Here is a 21,731-nt window from a genome sequence, read left to right on the forward strand (position 1 = left end):
TAACGCGACGCGGCAACACTCCCCTCCATCTATTGCTGGCAATGTTCCAAGTAGTGTACTGGTCAGCAGGTATATTGGTTTGTGTATGTTACAGAGATGTTTCCATCACAAGAACATGAAGCAAAATGACACCGCACATCCAATTGTGCGCAGGATGTCCGTCTGTGACTATGCTACAAACTGTGGAGGGAGAAATGGGTTTCTCCTCTTCATGTTAAAAGAAATTTATCTCGCACTTTAATCTATATATATAAAAGCGAAATGGCACTCACTCACTCACTCGCAGAACTAAAAATCTACCGGACCAAAAACGTTCAAATTTGGTAGGTATGTTCAGTTGGCCCTTTAGAGGCGCACTAAGAAATCTTTTGGCCATATTTTAACTCTAAGGGTGGTTTTTAAGGGTTTAAAGTTCGTCTTTTAGCATGTATATTCTTCTTATTCTCTTAATCATAATTTATTGAAAAATGTCCATACCATATGTTAATATAGAACTATAATCTAGAGAGAGTACCACTTCGAAACAGTTGTTAACTGGTAACTAAATTAATAATCTTGTCAGGTTGGCATTAAGTTGAGTTGACTTTTTTTAGGTTGGCACCAAGTTGAAGATTGAAATGCATTTATCGCGGAAAAATTGATTGGGCACTGCTTCTTCAATCAGAGCTATTCCTGGGAGTATTATATTACCAGACATCAGGCTCGCTTTGCTCGCCATATCCGTTTAGCCAGATGTTTAGTCTGGACCACCGAATGGATCTCACTCTTCGACGATCCAGTCGTGGGTCCAGGGGGCGGATCCCTCTTGCTAGACGGATATGGCGAGCGAAGCGAGCCTGACGGCTAGTTAACTATGAAGTCGGTCATGAAGTATGAAGCACTGTGGACGATAATCATATCAGTTGAAGGAATTTCCTTTTTCATTCCCAACAAAAAATGTCTAATGGTTAAAGCCAAACGGAGTTAAAAACCAATTTGTTTGTTATTGGAAAATAAACATGTATTTTAATACGATCTTGAAAAAACCAACAAGGAGTTTGGCAAATGAAAACTCATCAGGAAAAGCAATAAAGGTGTGAACATCGAACAAAGAGAGAAATTATAAGAACGGTCCTGGCATGAACAATCATGCGAACACGGCAAGCAGACCAGCAAAAAACAGGGATTTATTTAGTGAGCCAATATATAAGGAAGATATGAATTTCTTTATGGTTTCACAGCTACGCCCCACCGTAAATTACAGGGTAGGATGCCTCATTAACATCCAGATTGGTTGGTCTCTCCTCACCCCTCCACGTTCCTCCAACACCACTTTTTCCAATCTATTTATCATATTCAATAACTCTTATAATTTTTCAACTAAATTTAATCACTTTTTGTCTGGTCGGCTTTCGATAAAAAAATAAACCAATCATTGGTTCACAATAGCAGACCTACTTTTGAAAAGGATAACGTTCGATCCAAAGAACAGTGTTTTTTCGCTCAAGCCATTTAGCAAGAACTGATCGGGTTTCTTTACAGGAGCCGACTGATTTCGGATGTAGATGAACTCCTATGGGAATAATATTTCAATGAAAGTGCATAGATTTTATTTATTTACAATGCAAATGACACTAATGTAATAACATTGGTAGATAAAATAATAGGGACTATTTTTCTTCCAAATTAATAGGTGTCAAAGTTCAAGATAAAATTAGAATTTCAAGTGTATAATTTTTATGAAATTTTACTCCAAAATAAACATGAAAACTATTAATATTTATGACTTGCTTCCGAGGTGGAATAGGCCTACTGTACAACTGTATCCCGTGGATGATGTTGTTGATTCTACATGAACAGATTTCCTACTTGATTTTTCTATAAAATTACTTGGACAACATTCATCGATATCACAAAAATGGAATATTGTCACAATTCATTCAATCAATCTATTTATCACAAAGTAGCAGTTCTTTCTAAAAAAGTTCTTAGCAGTTCTTAGTTGAAAGTCGCAGTTCTTAGTTCAAAGTAGCAGTTCTTAGTTGAAAGTAGCAGTTCTTAGTTCAAAGTAGCAGTTTTTAGAAGAATGCAGTTTCAATTCTCCAACATTTATACTGATTAGAGAGAGAACATATTTGCAGTTCATCACTTACATGCACCGCTTTCACTATTCTCAAAAATACATTCTTGTCACTTTTTGTTGGAATTGCTCACTCATTTCCACAAAATGGCGTCTCATTAATGAATTGTCATCGACCAATTGTCGATTGCATTTAGAATTGAAACTGCATTTAGGATTGGAGGGCGTGTGCTAGAACGAAGCTAGTCGCTTGTGATTGGTGGAAGAGTTGTTGACAATAGTTGGACGTAGTATTGTATTTGTCCGGTAGATGGGAGTTGATTCAATGAATTGTGTAGGCTCTAGAAAAATATTAATTGCTTTGTTTCAGTTTATCATTGAACCACTTATACCATAGAATGAACAATCTGGATTGTTTCAATTATTGATTAACAATGAAAAAAAACACACATATATTGACAAATTCTATCGTTCTATTTGGTACAGTACCATGGTTTCGTGACCATTGAATAACAATTGATTATAATCAATCTATAGTTCGTTCATTCTATGCTCATAGGCTACATATTTTTTTACAGTAGCGAACATTGTTTTATATTGTAAATCAAATTAACCTTCTATCTCTGTCTAATTTCGAATTTGGAACAATAATTACATTGCCCAATTCATTGACCGAGCGAAGTGAGGTCTAAGATTCAAGTCGACGGTTTGGCATTTTTCTTAATGTTCAAATGATTGAATGTTTATATGTTGCGCATTTACGGCGAAATGCGGTAATAGATTTCCTTTTTTAATTGCGCGTCGACGTATATACAAGGTTTTGAAAATTTTGCATTTCAAGGATATTATAAAAGGAAAAAGGAGCCTCCTTCATACGCCAATATTAGAGTAAAAATCACACTATAGAATTATTCATCATTAATCAGCTGACAAGTGATTACAGATGATCAGTGATCAGATGTGTGAAGAAGCCAGTCTATTGCTGTATTCCCATAAGGTCTATAGTTTCAATCAGGTACTTGTGGATGAGAATACTGCGTGAGGTCTACTGTTCACAGAACTACTAGTATTTTTTAAGTTAATTGAAAAATATTCCAACACTTTACACACAATTAATTGTTCTAATGAGCTTCAAAATCCGAATTCTGTACCAACCTTATTCCACAATCATTTCAGTTGGGAAGATAAGTTATGCAAATTCATAAATATAATTTTTATTTCTAGATATTTTTCTCTTTGCTGTGCGCTCCCTAGGAGCTTGCACCCATAGGCTCAGGCCTACCCGGCCTATTAGTAGATCCCCAAGTCCTAATAATTCTGTAACAACTGAAAATAGTTTTTTGTTCCATCGTTCAATTGATGCATTCATGTTCCAAAAATTCCATGTCTTCTCTGTCAATGTTTATAGAGAAAATTTTGTTTATGAAAAACCTCTATCTCCTAGCTCGGGCAAATAGTACGCAGTAGTGATTTTAAGGATAAATATATCAAGATTATTTTCGGATTTTCATTGTGTATTGGCACTGATGTTGAAAGACTTCTACTTTCTGATAGTGCATCAAAATAGTTATTTGTGCAACTAGTGCGCAAAGTGACAGTTTGCTGCACCGAAAGAAAACGTTTACGCCCGAGCCGTAGGCGAGGGCGGAATGGTTTCTTGAGTGCAGCAGAGGAACTTTGCGCACGTATTTCACATTAAGTTTTTCCTACAGTTACCATTGAATATGAAAAGTGGGTAATTATGGGTAAAATTGCCTGAAATGCATCAAATGTTTTTCTGTGTAATTTTATTATTGATGAAAACCTTAATTTATTGTCAAATTGAATAAAAATGTTGTCCTTGGTTATAATATATAATGAATAATAATTAGCGCGTTGTGCTTCGTTGCACCTCTGCTCACTATTATAGCAGCCACAGCAGTCACTGTTACCAACTCCATTTTGATTTTGCTGCACTGTTGCTCCATATAACCTACTAAGTATTTTGCGTTGCCATGTTGCAAATCTGGAGTGCAGAAAAATTTTTCCCGCACTAGAGCGGAAAAGTGATTCTTTGCGTTCTGTAATCAGTGCAGCAATGGCCACTTTTCAACGTAACTGTAGGAAAATAATATGAAAGTGTCAAGCAGCCACTGTCAAATTGGAACGCTACAGATATTGTCTCGCAGGCAATAAATTGTGACATTGGCAGCCCCCAAAATGAAATACGAGAGCTGCCGAGGGAACAACAAACTGTTATAGCCTATTACCACTTCCTCATTTCCACGTGTGCGAATCAGGACGATAAATCATCGAAAACTTCTGTCTCCAGAACAAGACATTGATGGTGATTTCGGACAGGAAGTGGGCGAGTAAAACAAGAACACAAGATGAAGGAGGAATACGAGCAAAAAGGGACAAAGGGAGAGTGAGAGAGAAAAGTCGTTTGTCCCCCGAGATCCACGTGCCAGTGGTCATCGTAGATCATAGATCATAGATCGTAGATCATAGGCTACCGCTGATTCTGCATGGAACTCTGGTCTTTTTCAACATCAGTCAAATGGTTGAAGCCTCTTTTCTCCAAGCGCCGCCAATAAATGTCCTGCTAAAACAAATGTTGACCAAGGTTGGGTCATGTTTTCGGCTTCCTTTCAACATTTATTGGGCGCCTCCATGGGGAGGGGTGGCCTAGGCTTGTTTGAAACATGCATCTTGTTGCAAAAAAATGTTGAAAGACCCTTGAAAGGAGATTTCAACTAAATTCTCTTGTTATTTGTGTATCACATATTATGTATAAACGTTTTACAGTTTCTAAAAAAATTGAACTTTTCTGATTATTCCTGATTGATCTAATTTTTATTAGAAGTATTTTTCAATTTAGAAATATTTTTTGTCAATTTTGAATTATTGTAAATTGAAGTGTGAGATTGAAAAATTTTGAAGTGACACATAACCTAGCTACATTACGACTGTTGTATAAATTACAATTGGAACGGTTTTGGGCGGAAGCCTGTGGTACTTTTCTGAAAGTTGTTTAATTTATTCTAAAGGAATGAATATTCCTAAAATTTAGGAATGAATATAAAAAATAAAGTGAACAAAGTAAGGAGAGTCACAAAGCTGAAATTCTACAAGACCATGGCTATCCCAGTGTTGACGTATGGAAGCGAATCATGGGTACTAGGTAGAAAAGAAATCAGTAGAATCCAAGCGGCTGAGATGCACTTTCTAAGGAGTATAAAGGGATGCACAAGATTGGATCTACTCCGGAATGAGGACATTCGAGAGGAGCTTAAGGTTGAGCCACTGAATGAAGAAATTAAAAAATATTGAAATAGATGGAAAGCGCTCATGGACAGAATGCCAACTGGTAGAATCCCTGTGAATGCACTCAACTATAAATCAGCAGGTAAGAGAGACGTTGGAAGACCAGGGAAAAGGTGGGCTTAAAACTAAACATGATTTTTAAGTTAAATTTTAATTATTTTTTTGATAAATTTTAATTTCCAAGGCTATTTTAAAGACCGGAACAGGCAATCATGCCTATACCGTGGAAGTCAGAAGAAGAAGAAGAAGGAATGAAAATTTCAATTTGCTGTCTACAATCACAAAACTATAATTTTTCCAATTTCCACACATTTTCCTGCATTCAAATCATATATCTATCATTTTTTCAGAATTTTCGACAGCTATTACCAGCATACTATCCTTCCAGTCATGGATTTCTATCAGTGAATTATATCAGATACAAGCAAGACACTAATTTGCCGAGTACTGTGATTTACAGCAATATACAATACTGGAACACTGAAATTAGAAAAAAACTGGTGAAGATATTGTCAATCTTCAAAAACAAAGTGATGATCAGTGTTGAAAATAGGGGAAGATTCTATGCATGCTATAAAAATCTGGTGTGGCTCACTCACACAACTTTCCTTGCCGTTATGAAAATTTATCACCTGACGCTAGTGTTCGCGCACATCTCAAATCTACTACATTCAAAGATCCAAGCCAGCTGGTGACACACGAAGTCTGCTATCTCTTCATAGTGAATGATATAATGGAATCAACAGTTGCAATTGAAATAATAGCATTTTCTCGAATTTCGAGCTTATTTCCAATTTTAGGTGAAAATGTTACAAAAGATTAATTGTAGCGATTTTCATGCTCAATCTTTTCCACTAGGGATTTTTTGTTGAAATTGTATCTGTAGCCTGATAATTGGTAATCTAAAATTAAACTTTGCATAGATGGGGCGGAGCTCCTGGAATTGTTACAGATATGAGACTTGTGGCTGGTGATAGAGCTTATCAATAACTATTTTGGGTACGGATTTAATCAGAATCGTTGGAGCCGCCGCTTTTGAGAAAATCGCGAAAAACCCTGTTTTTGACAACATTTTCGCCATTTTAGCCACCATATTAAATTGCATTTGATCGAAATTGTTTGTGTCGGATCCTTATATTGTAAGGATCTTAAGTTCCAAATTTCAAGTCATTCCGTTAATTGGGAGATGAGATATCGTGTACACACACACACACACACACACACACACACACACACACACACACATACAGACCAATACCCAAAATCCACTTTTTTGGATTCAGGGGACCTTGAAACGTATAGAAATTTAGAAATTTGGAAATCTTAATTTTTTCGGAAAGCAATACTTTTCTTATAGGGCAAGGAAAGTAAAAGTTGTTATCACTAACATGTGAATATTATGTTTCTGCTACAACACAACAGAATTTGAAATGAAATGGAAAGAATTTCTTTCTAAAGCAAATGTAAACAAGACTCGTGTCTGGTTTTGAACTTAAGACTTGTTCTACAATAGCTGAGATTCAACAACATTCAATAGTTACAAAATCACAGACAGTCATCAATATATCAAAAAGCTTCATAGTTTAGGTGAGTTTCACATGTAGCTTCAACTGTTTTACATGTACCATATTAATTTAACTTGTCTGATTTTGTATTGTTATCGTATTGTATGTTGTATACTTGAGTATTTGTATGGATGAACGTATAATTTTTAATTATTATAAAAAATGAGGTATAGTTTAATGCCCTAAATTACTGTTCTGGTCAACTAATCCGAATGTATATTATCAATAGTTGTACTTTATTGACAACATTCTCAGTTAAATTGTTCCACAGATAACCCAACCGCAGTTATTTAAGAATGTATGCTCACAGAGGTCAAAACTGACCTCTACAACTGCGGTTGGGATATCTGTGGAACAATTTTACTAAAAATGTTGTCAATAAAGTACAACTATTGAAAATATACATTTGGATTAGTTGACTAGAACAGTAATTTAGGACATCAAACTATACCTCATCGTCTAATCACATTATTATTTAGTTTGTTTTGAGCTCTTGATTCTCGCTTCTAAACCTCTCAATCTGGAACTTTCTATTAAAAATGTTGTGTTTTATTCTTCACGCCTACATGTCATCCAATCTCTGAAGCGGAAAACCAAAGTTCTCAATACATAACAACGAATAGAATTCACGTTATGCAATGTCAGCGGTCTGTGTTGTCTTAGAAGAATATATTTTGAATATACATATTTAAATCTCTGTTTGCACACATCAATGCATCATTATAATAACATGAGAAGATGAATCGAGAGTATCGTGTCTGTGAAGCTGCTCAAAAGAAAGATATTTCTGAGTACACAGAATTGCGAGAGTATCTCGAATTTTAAAGCCACTCAATTACTCTTGCAGGGCAGAGACATTATGGGCCGGTTTCCGAGCTCGGGATTTAGCTAAGCCCTAGACTTTAAACAGCTGGAGTCAGAAAATTAGCTTTTCAAAACGGGGCGTAGTCGCAGCTTTTATAACAGTAGTCGTAGTTTTCATTTTCTCATTTCTATAATTGGAAACGTCTTTCCTTGACGAAATTAGACATTCCTAAATAATTCAAAATAGCTGAAACTTTCCACTATTTTCTCTTTATTTTATTTTGTGTTTAATTCTCTAGTTTTTGGAAATTAAATTCAAACGTGACTATGACAATGACTGCGACTACGCCCCGTTTTGGAAAGCCAATTTTCTGACTCCAGCTGTTTAAAGTCTAGGACTTAGCTAAATCCCGAGCTCGGAAACCGGCCCTATATCTATTCTTCAAATGTAAATTGTTCAAATAATTATTGAGAAAACTAAAACTACAGATTATATAACAATATGCTTATTCAATAATATTCTTCCCAGCCTCATTCTATGCGATCTTGGTAGATTAGAGTAGTGAAGTGCCTTCAAAATTTTAGAGATTCTCACGATCTCAAGCTTACTCAAACACCAACCAGGGAACCAGCGCAGTCTGAAAACTATACTTGCCTACTCAGCAAACAAAAGTTTTCTCAGCATTGACTGATTCAATAGCACGTCTATCTGCAATGAGCTCTGATTCTCATACCACTGTTTATTCTCAGTGAGTTCTAATTCTCACACCACTCACGGGTTGAGGGTGGTTTAGAAGTGGGAGCTTCAGGGAGGCAGTGGAGGCGGCATATAATGTTTCCCCTTCCATTGGGGGCGGTTCCCCACTGCGTGTAGCGCACGCGCTCATAGATTTCAACCCCCAAGCAAAAACGTACCCCCTAGCTAACACACCGCTGCCCGGGGGAGTCGTAAGTCAAAGTTCGCACTTCCGTCACCACGCCGCGCTAGGCTCAGTCTAGTCGGCTCGAAATCAAGTCATCACTCCTCTCGCAGAAATATTTACGCCGAATTAACTGACATACCCTTAACAATAGTTTCTTCGATCAGGTTGTCACACATAAAAAACATGTAGTGTTCTTTTCTACAAACATAGGAACCTCTTCTTCGATCAGGTTGTCACATAGAAACATAAAGTGTTCCTTCTACATACATAGGAAGATTTCTTTGATTCCTCCTTTTCATTGAATGTGTTTAGAATAATCTGGTCACTACCGTTTCATCATCTTCTTCGATCAGGTTGTCACACAGAAAACATAAAGTGTTCCTCTCTACAAACATAGAAATACATTTCCTCGTCTTCATTGAATGTGATTAAGAGATTCTGAAATAGAAAACATCTAGTATCAATACATTTCTATCATCACTTGAACAGTTCTAGTTCGTTCACTTTCATCGAATGTTATTAAGAAAATCTGAAATGATATAACATCCAGTATCCATTCAACTCTATCAATTTCTCAAACGTTACAAGTTCGGTCATCTAGTTCAAATCTAGTGCATCAATTACTCCACCTGATACACGTGATAACAGAGCAGGGTTCATATTGTGAAGACTGATTAGTTGGGAAACTTTTTTTGTGTCTACTGAGTTCGCTTCGAAATTGTGTTTGTTGAAAAATTCCTGATGGAAGTGTGTGTTGTTCCTGTAATATGTGCTCATGAGGAAGTGATAACCGTTTAGAACAAGTTCAACCTAACAGATAATCCTTACTTGAACTGTTGGATTTTGAATGCAAGGTATGTACTCATTTTTTCTCAGTAACATATAGATTTTCAGTTTCTTTTAGTCATAACTTTGTTCCAGACCAGTGATCCCAGGTTGTTCATTCAGAATTTTATATTGAGGGGCTTGTTTCTTTGTATTCAATATGATGGATCCCTAAATTTCATGAGGGAATTGAATGTGAACTCAATAGATGAATGAGTTTCAATCAAGAACAAAATTATTTTCAATTCGAAAAATTAACTTTATAATTCGACTGGTTCCGATAATGATATGCACAGTTTAATAGTATATCAACTTTTTTAAGCTTCGTTGTTTGGTCAATAAAAATTATTTGATCTGATTTGAACTACCATAGGCGATTCTTTATTGATTCATATGACATTTATTCTTTATTGATTTATACATCAAATATCGGGGCATCAAGCTTCGCTTGTTATTTTTATTTATTGATAAATAGAACACAATCCTCTAAAATTATCGTGTTTATATTTCACAGCTGGCATACGTCATCTTATGGATTTCGGGGATGCGATATTTTGATTTTCCACATACTCACTTTTTTACTATCCACAGCTGTTTCAGCCAATGATATGATAAATTATTTGAAATGTCGTTCAGCGAGTTTTCTCAAGGATGAGATCTAGTGCAATCGAATCTTAATATCATAAACCTACTATGTTCCGAATTTCGTGAAAATCGTTAGAGCCGTTTTCGAGATCCGTTAAACATAAATAACCAGATATGAAAATAGCCAGATATGGAAATAACCAGATATATAAATACAGAAATTTCTCGCTCAATATAATAGGAGTACATAATCAAAATGATAGGGAGAAAAAAAATAAGGTAACTTTCTGATATTCCTCTCCCGAATGTAGATAAGGTTACACATAGTTCGAAAAAGATTAAGTCTTGTAGTTGTTCATTTCACATAATTTTCAGTCCTCAATTATTTTTACAAATATTTAATATTCACAAATGTCATATTCTCCCTATTCAACTTACCAATAATTTCAAATCATCAATCATGGTGATTATGTGAGTATTTCAGATTAGAGACTACAACAATCCTAATTATTAAAGCAAGCAATTTCTGTATATGGTTATACGTGTATTTTATATCTGGCTATCTGGTTATTTATGTGCAACGGATCTCGAAAACGACTCTAATGATTTTTGAATGAAAAAGACTGAGAAATTGTCAAAAACCACTGATTTAGTCTATCAGAGCTTGACAATGGTGTAATAACCGAAACCGGCCTTTCTAAGTATCAATAAATCTGTGTTTTTTGACAATTTTCAGTCTTTTTCATTCAATATGAATAATTACCACAAAATCAACTTCTCAACTACACAAAAGTTCTAATGATTTTCACGAAATTTTAAACATAGTAGGTTTATGATATAAAAATTCGATTGCACTAGGTCTCATCCCTGGGAAAACTCGCTGAAGGACATCAATTTCTCCATCCTTGGAGAAACAGATGATAATTTCATCGTCTGTCGATAACAGAAGTTGCGTGTGCTTGTGTGGGAGATCAGCTGTGTAATCAATTACCGTATCTAGCGAGAAATCTAGAATAATGACTCTATCAAAATAATCTGATTTGTTGACATGAGCTGGTATATCATAATATTCAAAGTTAATCATTATTTCACAGTTCCAAGTGATTAGTGAGTGTTATTTTGTTATTCAATTTGGTTTGTGAACAATCTAAATATGAAGAGCTCCATTCCAAATCCTGCTAAGTCAATTTTTTCCGATTTCTAATTATTATAACTTTTATGTTTTCAAATATTTGGACTGAAAATTTGACCTGAATTCAAGTGTATGGAACATAACCTACTTTTTGGAATTTTTATAGTGTATAGATCAAAATACGGGGAAGACAAAGTTTTGGGCTGTGCCTGTGAGTCCTTCCCCAATCATTTTAAAGAATTGGGTTCTGTTTATCAATAAATAAATAACGAGCGAAGCTCGGTGTCCCGATATTGTAATGGTAATAGCAGCAACCAGACGTGATTTTCTCAATTCAAATTACCAATAATTTCAAATCAGCAAATATTATGTTCTTTCGTTGGTGACTATTTCAGATTATTATAAAGACTGCCACAATGTAATAGCTGTAATGGTAGTACCTACCTGATGCGATTTTCTCCATTCAACTTGGCAATTAATCTACTGTATAATTTACACTCATTCCATGTTGATTTCATTAATGCAAGACTCGAGGCTTGTACAGTAGTACTAATATCCCGACCCGCATGCTTCTTACGAAGGAATCTCAGAGTTGAACTTGGAAGATAAATGCCTGACCACGAATATGTCAATGAGTAAATTGTTTTTCCGGACGAACCCGTAGAGGTATGCACAGCATAAATCATTTTCGAATTGCGGCATAAATCATGGCCGCGTTGAACTGTTGAAATGGCCCTCTCATTCCACAGCCTAAATCATGCTTCCGTGGAAGACACATTTTGCCCTCGAGCTCAACAGCTCATAACCGCGTTTTGTGAGCTTCTTCTCGAGCTCACTGCATAGCTCACATCACTGTATAGCTCACAACTCACAGTCATAGAATAAAACAATAATTGAACATATAATAAGATGCTGCTCTGCACTGCGTGTAAGCATAGACAAACAATAGCATATGTTTCACTATTGTTTTCTCTATGATATAAGTCACTATCGTGTAAGCTCTGTCACAGCTTACAGCTCATAGATCAAAACCGTGCTTTATGGCGTCCAGGTCCAGTTTTAGACTGTTCTGGACTATGCTATAGAGTTCCATTGTTCCATGGCTCTGGGCAAGAAGGGATCAGTCCAAGTTTATTATTTTTCTCTAGAAATTATTTCACAAACATAGATTTTAGAGCTTCACCAATATTATTCAAATACTTTTTGTGTAGTTGAGAAGTTGATATTGTGGTAATAATTCATATTGAATGAAAAAGACTAAGAAATAGTCAAAAAATCACAGATTTATTGATAGTACTTAGAAAGACCGGTTTCCGGAAATATTGGTGATGATTCAATCATAGAAAATAACTACTCTCCTTGAAATAATTCTTTCAAATTATACACACTAGTTTCGACATTTATATAATTCTCAAGTGTTCTTGGTAATTATTTGGATAATTGAATGAAAAAGACTAAGAAATTGTCAAAAAGCCACAGATTTATTGATACTTAGAAATACCGGTTTCGGTTATTACACCATTGTCAATCCTTGATAAACAGATCTCTGATAAACTGTTTATCAGAGATTGACAATGGTGGATAACCGAGACCGGTCTTTCTAAGTATCAATAAATCTGTGGTTTATGACAATTTCTTAGTCTTTTTCATTCAATTATTCAAATAATTACCAAGAACACTTGAGAATGATATAAATGTCGAAACTAGTGTGTATAATTTGAAAGAAATATTTCAACGAGAGTAGCTATTTTCTATGATCACCAATATTTCCCAAAAAGGGTAGTAAATTATATTCATAAGTTTTACTATGTATTCAGTTCAGAGATTTTGTTGAATTTGATGAACATAAATTCAAGTTTGAAACACAACTTTTATGATATCATTCGATAGGTTTCACGTTGAGAAACGTAGGTAGGTGTGACAAAGAAAAGACATGATTTACAAGACGAATTAGTGTATGATATGATATCAATAGGTTTCAAGTTGAGGAATAAAATGTAGTGGGATACAAAGTTGAGTTTTACAAGAGAAAACCTTGTAGTATTTCTACTTGTAACAATCAAATACAGGCTAGAAATATGGGTAGTTGTAGATTGGTAGATATGAAAATAGGTGGATTCATACTATTATAGCTATAAATTGCTTGATAATTGAAAGGATTGGGAACATAGCCTCATTTGGACTATATAAATAAGTACCAGAATTTGAGAGAGAAACAGTTGGGGTGATTATGTTGAATCTCTACCTAATCATTGACTTTATTATATTGTTCTCGTAATTGAAAAAAATGAATATCTTTCCATTACATTAATAAAATAATATAAAAATCTTAAAGCATCCTTTATTTGTTAAAAAATTACAATTTTATTACAATTCTCTTTACATTTCTTTATATATTTTCATTACAATTTGCTCCAAGATAATACGGGCAGCTCAGCTGTTGAAATATCTTGTAATTATGTAAGTTTTTAAAAGTTTCCTGCCATTTACATAATTTATCAATCCACTACATTGTTATTCTAATAATTCAATATCGGGGCACCGAGCTTCGCTCGTTATTTATTTATTGACTTTTCATAAACCGGACACAATTCTTCAAAATAATTGGGGAAGTACTAACAGCACAGCCCAAAACTGTTTCTTTCCCGAATTTTGATTTATACACTATAAATAGTCCAGAAAGTAGGTTATGCTCCATACACTTGAATTCAGGTTAAATTTTCTGTTCAAACATTTTAAAACAAAAATTTATAATTTAGATTATATACAAACCAAATTGAATAACAAAATAACACTCACTAATCACTTGAAATTATTGTCAAATAATGATAAACTATGAAAATTATGATATACTCTAGTTTAGGAGGATTCTCATGACATGTCAACAAATCGTTGATGTTGATCAAATCGATTAAATTTTCTAGCTAGATAAAATTTCTCGCTGATTGATTATGATTACACAGCTGGACATAATTCTGTTTCTCTCCCACACAGGCACACGCACCTTCTGTTATCGAGAGACGACGAAATTAACATCTGTTTTCCAAGGATGAATTATCCTTTCAATGTCGTTCAGCGAGTTTTCCAAAGAATGAGACCTAGTGCAATTGAATCTTTATACCATAAACCTACTATGTTCCACATTTCGTGAAAATCGTTAGAGCCGTTTTCGAGATCCGTAAAACATAAATAACCAGATATAAAAATAGCCAGATATAAATATAACCAGATATGAAAATAACCAGATATGATACAGAAATTGCTCGCTTAATATGATAGGATATATGATTATATCATAATATTATCATATAATTATTCATTTGAGTTCACAATCGTACTGAATTGAATTTTTGATCCACTCGCATTAGCAAATTATAATCGCTTGATAAAATACATGAGACAGAGATTGATTCAATTTCAAAATAAACTCTTAAAACCTCATACATCATGATCGAGCGAGTTTTTCATGAGTGACATGAGATTGATTTATATTCGTAGAAGTGCTAATGTCAAAATTTCATGCAATATTTCACAGTGTTTTTTGCAATTAATCAAGCATCTGGGTGATGATATCGATAAATGAACAGTCTGAATACCTCTTTTATCATCTCAATTGGGAAAGGGTGTTGACATAGATCTTCTGATATTCCATAGTAGAATATTCATCTAAGTTTCTCACTAAAATCAATAGACTAGCGTGCTATGTTAAGCATACAAAATGGTACCAATCTAAAGAAGTACAGCTTTTTATGCGGGGTAATGAGAAGTTTTTTAAAAAATGTCAGTTTCGATTAGATCAATATGTTATTTTGAATGATGATGATTAAATGATAATTTGATGAAAAATCTGGTGTGGTACACTCACACAACTTTCCTTGCTCATATTTGAAAATAATTTTGTTGGTTTGTATGATGCCATTTTTATTAAGGATTTTTTTTAAAACATACTCTATTGTTAGAGTGAATTAAATAGTGTTATTGTGATGGAATAGTATCATGAGAATGAATTGTACATTAGCTATTCATACATTTTAGAGAGTAGGGAGATGACCGGTACATTTGATAACAAATTTCTCTTGAGTTACGTTATAATTTGTCAAATGTATATAGTAATACAAAACCACCAAAGCGGTATTTGAGACCCATGTAAATTGTGTTTCTTACTTCTGTATAGTATTATATATATACTTCTAGACTTCCATATAGTTACTTCTGTATAGACTTCTGTATAATATGTTTATATATAATTGTTTTCAAAGTACTTTTTCCTTTGTGTAAACTGTGAAATTCGATGAATTTTTTAGTCGTCATTTTTTTAAAGTCGTCGAAACAGCTGTTCTACAGATGAAATAACTCTACTTTGTGTTCTTTTTATGAACTGCGCTACCTACCTACCTCATGCACGAGAAGGAGGTTACTAAGTTTATTTCTCAAGGAGGGGTGGACCCCCCATTAGTTTCCCAGAAAGAAGACTCATGCCAGTTGATAGTAGAGCTGATAATAACTATACAGGGTATGAATTTGAAAAAAAAATCAGTCAAGTTATTTTTGAGAAAATCGTGAAAACATGGTTTTAGTAAGTATCCGCCATTTTTCTCAAGAATATTACGGAGCTCCTGCAATTCCCAGAAATGAGACTCGTGTCAGTTGATAGGGCTTATGAATAGCTATCCATGGTATAAATTTGAAGAAAATCGATAGAGCCGTTTTCGAGAAAACCAAGAATAACATGGCTTTTTAATTGAATGAAAACCTTTTAGCTTTAGTCAACTTGAAAATGTGACCGGTGTGTTCACGAAACCATGGTCTTGTACCGAATAAAAATGTGTAGAATTTGACAACATACGCGTGTTTTTATTCAATTAACCAACTATCTTTTACTTTTTTTTAAACGAGTATTTCTAAAATGATTTAAATTTTTCCAGGATGTTGAAGGATCATGAAGTGGATTGTGGAGGGGGAATTTGTGCAGGATGTCAGCAGAAAATCACGGATCGATTCTACCTGCTGGCTGTGGAGAGGCCCTGGCATCTGGGGTGTCTACAGTGTTGCCAATGCAAACTATCGCTCGATTCGGAACTCACCTGTTTTTCACGTCACGGAAATATCTACTGTAAAGAGGACTACTACAGGTATGACTACCTAGTTCAGCTTTTTTCATCATTTAGACCCGGTTGCACAAAAGCCGGTTGAATTTCAACCGTGACGAATTTCATGAGACCAATCAGAAAAGGCCTTTTTGATAAGACGGCTTCTCTGATTGGCTCTCGTGGGATTACTCTCGATTGAAGTTTACCGGCTTTTGTGCAACCGGCACTTAGAGTGGGAAGATTTCAATTATGAATAAATCAATTGACTCATTGACAATGAATCATCAATTAAATCATCAACAGATGAGTGAAAATATATTCATAATTTATTAAATCAGACAACTGTAAAGTTGTAAAGTAGGATATTGGTAAACTATATCTTTTTATAAAACTATCAAGTGAGTTATACATTGGTAAAGTATCACTGATACTTCAGTAGCTCTATAGTGAGGTCCACGTTATAATGGCAGTGTTTGATTAGCAATGGTTTTGCTATCCTTGTCTATCATTCGACAAAGCAGATAGCGCAATCTCTCTCCTCTCTCTCTCTCTCTCTCTCTCTCTCTCTCTATATATATATATATATATATATATATATATATATATATTATATATATATATATATATATATATATATATATATATATATATGGCTATGTGGTTAAATGGGTTATAGGTTTTATTCATGTTCAACGGATCTCGAAAACGGCTCTAACGATTTTCACGAAATTTGGATCATAGTAGGTTTATGATATAAAAATTCGATTGCACTAGGTCTCATCCTGTGGAAAACTCGCTGAACGACATTAAAAGAATAATTCATCTTGGCTGAAACAGCTGAGACTTTCGTCGTCTGTGGATAGTAAAAAAGTGAGTGAGCGAGTGAGTATGTGAAAAATCAAAATATCGCATCCCCGAAATTCATAAGATGACGTATAGCCAGCTGTGAAATATAAACACAATCATTTTAGAGAATTGTGTTCTGTTTATCAATAAATAAATATAACGAGCAAAGCTCGGTGCCCCGATATTTAATAATTCATTAACAAAATTTTCTACCTCAATTATGAGAATTCATTATGGAATTATTGAAAAATATAAATTTATTGTTTGATAAAATATAATTGATTATTTTAAACGAGAATGGACTGTTAATATTACATCGATAAACATGTATCCGCTAACATCTATAGAAGGCATTGACAAGAGAGAGGATCGTCAACGTTTTTCATCTATCTTTCTCCACTGCCGTTATAACGTGCACCTCACTTTAGTTGGCTACAAGTTGATAGGAAATTTGATAGAGTCTGAAACCACTGTTGATAACACAATAGCTGATATGGTAGGAGGGTTATAGGTGAACAAATATTTATGTTATCTATGTGGCCACCGGTATCACACAGAATAAACAACAGTGACGTTGTAGGCTGTTGTGAATACACCACATCACGTAGGCCTATTGGTGAATGCAAGCAAGCATGTACAGCTAGCGGGCGCTTTGCCTTTGTGGATGGCCACAGAGCTGTTTGTGTTTGGAGCAGACCTGAAAATGAACAACCATGAACAACCACCACCACTGAGTAAACATTACAAACAAACACGATCAAATATTCAACCCACCCTTCTCCTCATCTTCTTCCTCTTCATCCTCCCCCTCATCTTCGTCCTTCTCCTCCTCCTTCTCCTCCTTCTCCTCTTCCTTATCATCCTCCTACTCCTCCTCCTCTTAGTCCTCTTCCTCCTCTTCATCATCCGATCAGTATTCATGTACTTGCTTTGGTCGGGTGGGGTCTATTGGTAAAACAGGTCCCTCTTTACCTCACATGACAGGTGAATAGGTATCAGATGTGATAACATATAAATAAATTAATATCGGGGGTCCGAGCTTTGCTCTGGAGTATAAAAGCATAGAAAATTTGTAACGAAATATTGAATTTATAGTTACTATTTATTTATTCATTTTCTCAGTCATACAATTATTTTTACAGTTATGAGGAGGCTTAACAGGCCTATGCCCAAAACTGTCCCTTTTCAAATTTATACTACAGTCCAAATCAAAATCTAGGTTAAGCTACTATCACTCATCAAATTAACAATTTATTCACACTTCAAAAAACAAACAAATCATCAATTACAAATAGATATACTATGAATTCGATTTACTATGTTTGCTAAAGGAAAGTCAGAATTAGTGAGACACCGCAATTTTTGTCACTGTAGGAAACCATTAGCAGTTATAACAATTGAAAGGATCTTTTCTTTAGCATGTATTTGTCATCTTAGGACCATATTCCAACACTACGTTTAACGCTAAACCATGTTCACTTGTATAGACATGGTTGCATTTATCATAATGTGTTTCATACGGGGCTTAAACGAACAGTTGACATTTCTCAGTATAACCTGATTATCCACATACGGGCCTAAATTTCGTATTCGAGTAGATTAACATTATCATAAGTCGCACGAACTTCTGTAATAAACTTCATGATGCTCAGGTCTACTACAAAAGTCAAATACAGAGTTTCCGAGTGATGCATAAGTCTCGGAAAATAATATGCTAAGAGTACCTTAGCTCCACTTTGAAATCACAACCCTTCTACATTCAGCTTTTTCATGCGTTCATACATGGACTCCCACGCATCTGGGCCCAATGAATGCTCAAGTGACATCCCTCGTTTTCAACTCTCTCCCTCCAGCACTTCTCTCTGTATAGCTCCATACTAACTCTTTCTCCCTCATTCATATCAACTCACTCCCTCCAACACATCACAGTAATACCTGTATACACACTCTCTCTCCCCCGTTTTCAACTCTCTCCCTCCAACACATCTCTCTTTATAGCTCTATACTCACTCTTTCTCCCTCATTTGGTAGAGTTTTTTTTTGTAGAGAGTTAGTGGGAAGGATACTTCGAATATTCTTTCCGAAGAATGGACATTGGTATGTCCAAAGCTCCGCCAATGTATGTAGATACATAACAATATTATCTATTTTATCTTTAATTATTACAAATTGCTCCTTTCATATCATATACAGCTCAATAATTATTTTCTTAATTTATATTTTGTAAATTCATCTATAATTTTGCTGTATTGTAAGCTATTGTATATAAGTGTATATATTGTATCCAGTATTGTATGCCAGTATATATTGTAATCTACATGAATAAAGTACTCAATCAATCAATCACTCATATCAACTCTGTCCTTCCACTATTTCCCTCCAACACATATCTCTGTATAGCTCCATAAACACTCTCTCTCTCCCTCATTCATATCAACTCTCTCCTTCCACTATCTCCCTCCAACAAATCTCTCTGTATAACTCTATACACACACTCTTTCTCCCACCAACTTATTTCTCTGGTATAAATCAGTAATTGAACTCATTCATTATTTCCCCTCTGTACTTTAATTCAGCTTTCACATATCCCACTAGATTCCTCCAGCTTTTAACATTCAAATACTCTATTACCTCTGTCCTTTGCAATATTCGTTGATTAAACCATTTTTCTTATCTCTTTTTTCTTATATTTATTAATACTATATTAGTATTATCATACTGATAATCCAATACTCTTGTAATACATGAGTACTTAATTCTGTATTAAAATGTATATATTATGACTTGCCTAATGCTATAATTGTAGCCTGATGGTTAATAAAATGAATCTTGAATCTACTTGAATACAAGAGAATTCGAGTAGGCCTAACTATTGACAATTCGAAATCAAAAATCAATTCACCCAAAAGTAATGAGACTTTGAAGCTATTCCAGTCGATGTTTTTCACCTCAATATAAGCTCCAAAATATTCAAGTACCTGATTTAATTCAGTTTCTGATGAATGAATATGAATCAACCCTCTTTGTGTTTTTTTCTGAAACACGACTATTTCAACCCTCTGTGTGTTTTTTTCTGAAACATGACTATTTCCATCTAATCTTGCTCCATTCTTAAGTGCCGATATGGATCATTGAGCAGTGAAAAATAATCCAAATGTAAAACATTGTACAGCAAAATATTCATTTTAGTCTAACGGCCGGTTTCCGAGCTCGGGATTTAGCTAAGTCCTAGACTTTAAACAGCTGGAATCAGAAAATTGGCTTCCCAAAACGGGGCGTAGTCACAGCTTATATAACAGTAGTCGTAGTTTTTATTTTCTCATTTCTATAATTGGAAACGTTTTTCCTTGACGAAATTAGACATTCCTAGATAATTCAAAATAGCTGAAACTCTACACTATTTTCTCTTTAATTCATTTTGTGTTCAATTTTCTAGTTTTTCGAAATTTAATTCTAACGTGACTATGACAATGACTGCGACTACGCCCCGTTTTGGATAACCTATTTTCTGACTCCAGCTGTTTAAAGTCTAGGACTTAGTCAAATCCCGAGCTCGGAAATCGGCCCTTAATATTAGTTCCAGTCTTATGATATACCTACATTATCAAACAACTGAGAACTGAAACTCTATCAACTTTAGAAGCACCGAAATTTTACTCATTGAAAGGATGTTTGTAATAAAAAATGGCTAAAACGATGTTAGTTCTGGTGATTGATTCATACCAATATTTTTTTTTGTTTAGTTTTGTGTAGCAAGGTCACTAACGCACCTGGTAGTTCCGTTGGTTCAACGGAAATTAATAAAATGAGGGTTGAAACCTCATTAATTTATTGATACAACTTCATCAATACAAAAATATTGTCCATTCTTGACATGATTCTAGTAAATGGAGAAATCCATATAAGTTCCCTTCACTGATTCATACTCATTCAATGAAAACGACCAGATATTGTCGAAAACACCTATAGTATCAAGTTTTGGTTTGTTCATCATAATCAATCTTTGAAAAACTGTTCTCTGTCTCTCTTCCTCATTTCTGTTCTTTTCCAATTGAAGCAGCAGCTTGAGGGAAGAACAAACATAAAGCACACACTAAAAGTCATTAATATATTCTTTATATTATTCTACAATAACTACATTATCAAAATGATAGGGAGAGGAAAACCAACTTTGTGCTATTCCTCTCCCAAATTTAGATAACACATAGTCGACCTCAATAACAAACTACATGATTGTGTAGTGATTGATGTGTAGTGTAAACTCAGATTTTTGGGCACAAACACTAGGTCAACGGGATTCTACACATAGTCGATCGGAATAGGTTAAGTCTTGTTTAAGTCTTAAATTCACAAAATTTTGAGTCCCTCAAGTATTTCCACAAAGTAGATTTTCAAATTTAGATGCTTCAAAGCTAAACATAGAGGGAATATTTCACATTATTATAACTGAAATAGGAAATATTCACTTAATAAAAATATAATCTGTTATCTCTCCCAACACGAATAGAATGTAATTGAATAGGCCTGAGGAGAAAGGAAGCATGTCGAGAAAAAGAATTTTTTCAGGGGAGAAAAAACTGAATACAGATGAAAGTA

General features: G+C 34.6%; 1 protein-coding gene across 1 annotated transcript in view; it reads left to right on the top strand.

Annotated features, from left to right (window-relative positions):
- Positions 1–8,658: 8,658 nt before the first annotated feature.
- The window catches only part of LOC111056681 (LIM/homeobox protein Lhx9), a 32,289-nt gene continuing 19,216 nt past the window's right edge, over positions 8,659–21,731 (top strand). Inside the window, exons 1-2 of the mRNA XM_039431542.1 lie at positions 8,659–9,511; positions 16,125–16,331. Coding sequence (XP_039287476.1) covers positions 16,126–16,331 — 206 coding nt within the window. The 5' untranslated portion in view covers positions 8,659–9,511; position 16,125. The remainder of the gene's footprint in view (positions 9,512–16,124; positions 16,332–21,731) is intronic.

Source organism: Nilaparvata lugens, chromosome 6, assembly GCF_014356525.2.
Source record: "Nilaparvata lugens isolate BPH chromosome 6, ASM1435652v1, whole genome shotgun sequence".
NCBI lineage: Eukaryota > Metazoa > Arthropoda > Insecta > Hemiptera > Delphacidae > Nilaparvata > Nilaparvata lugens.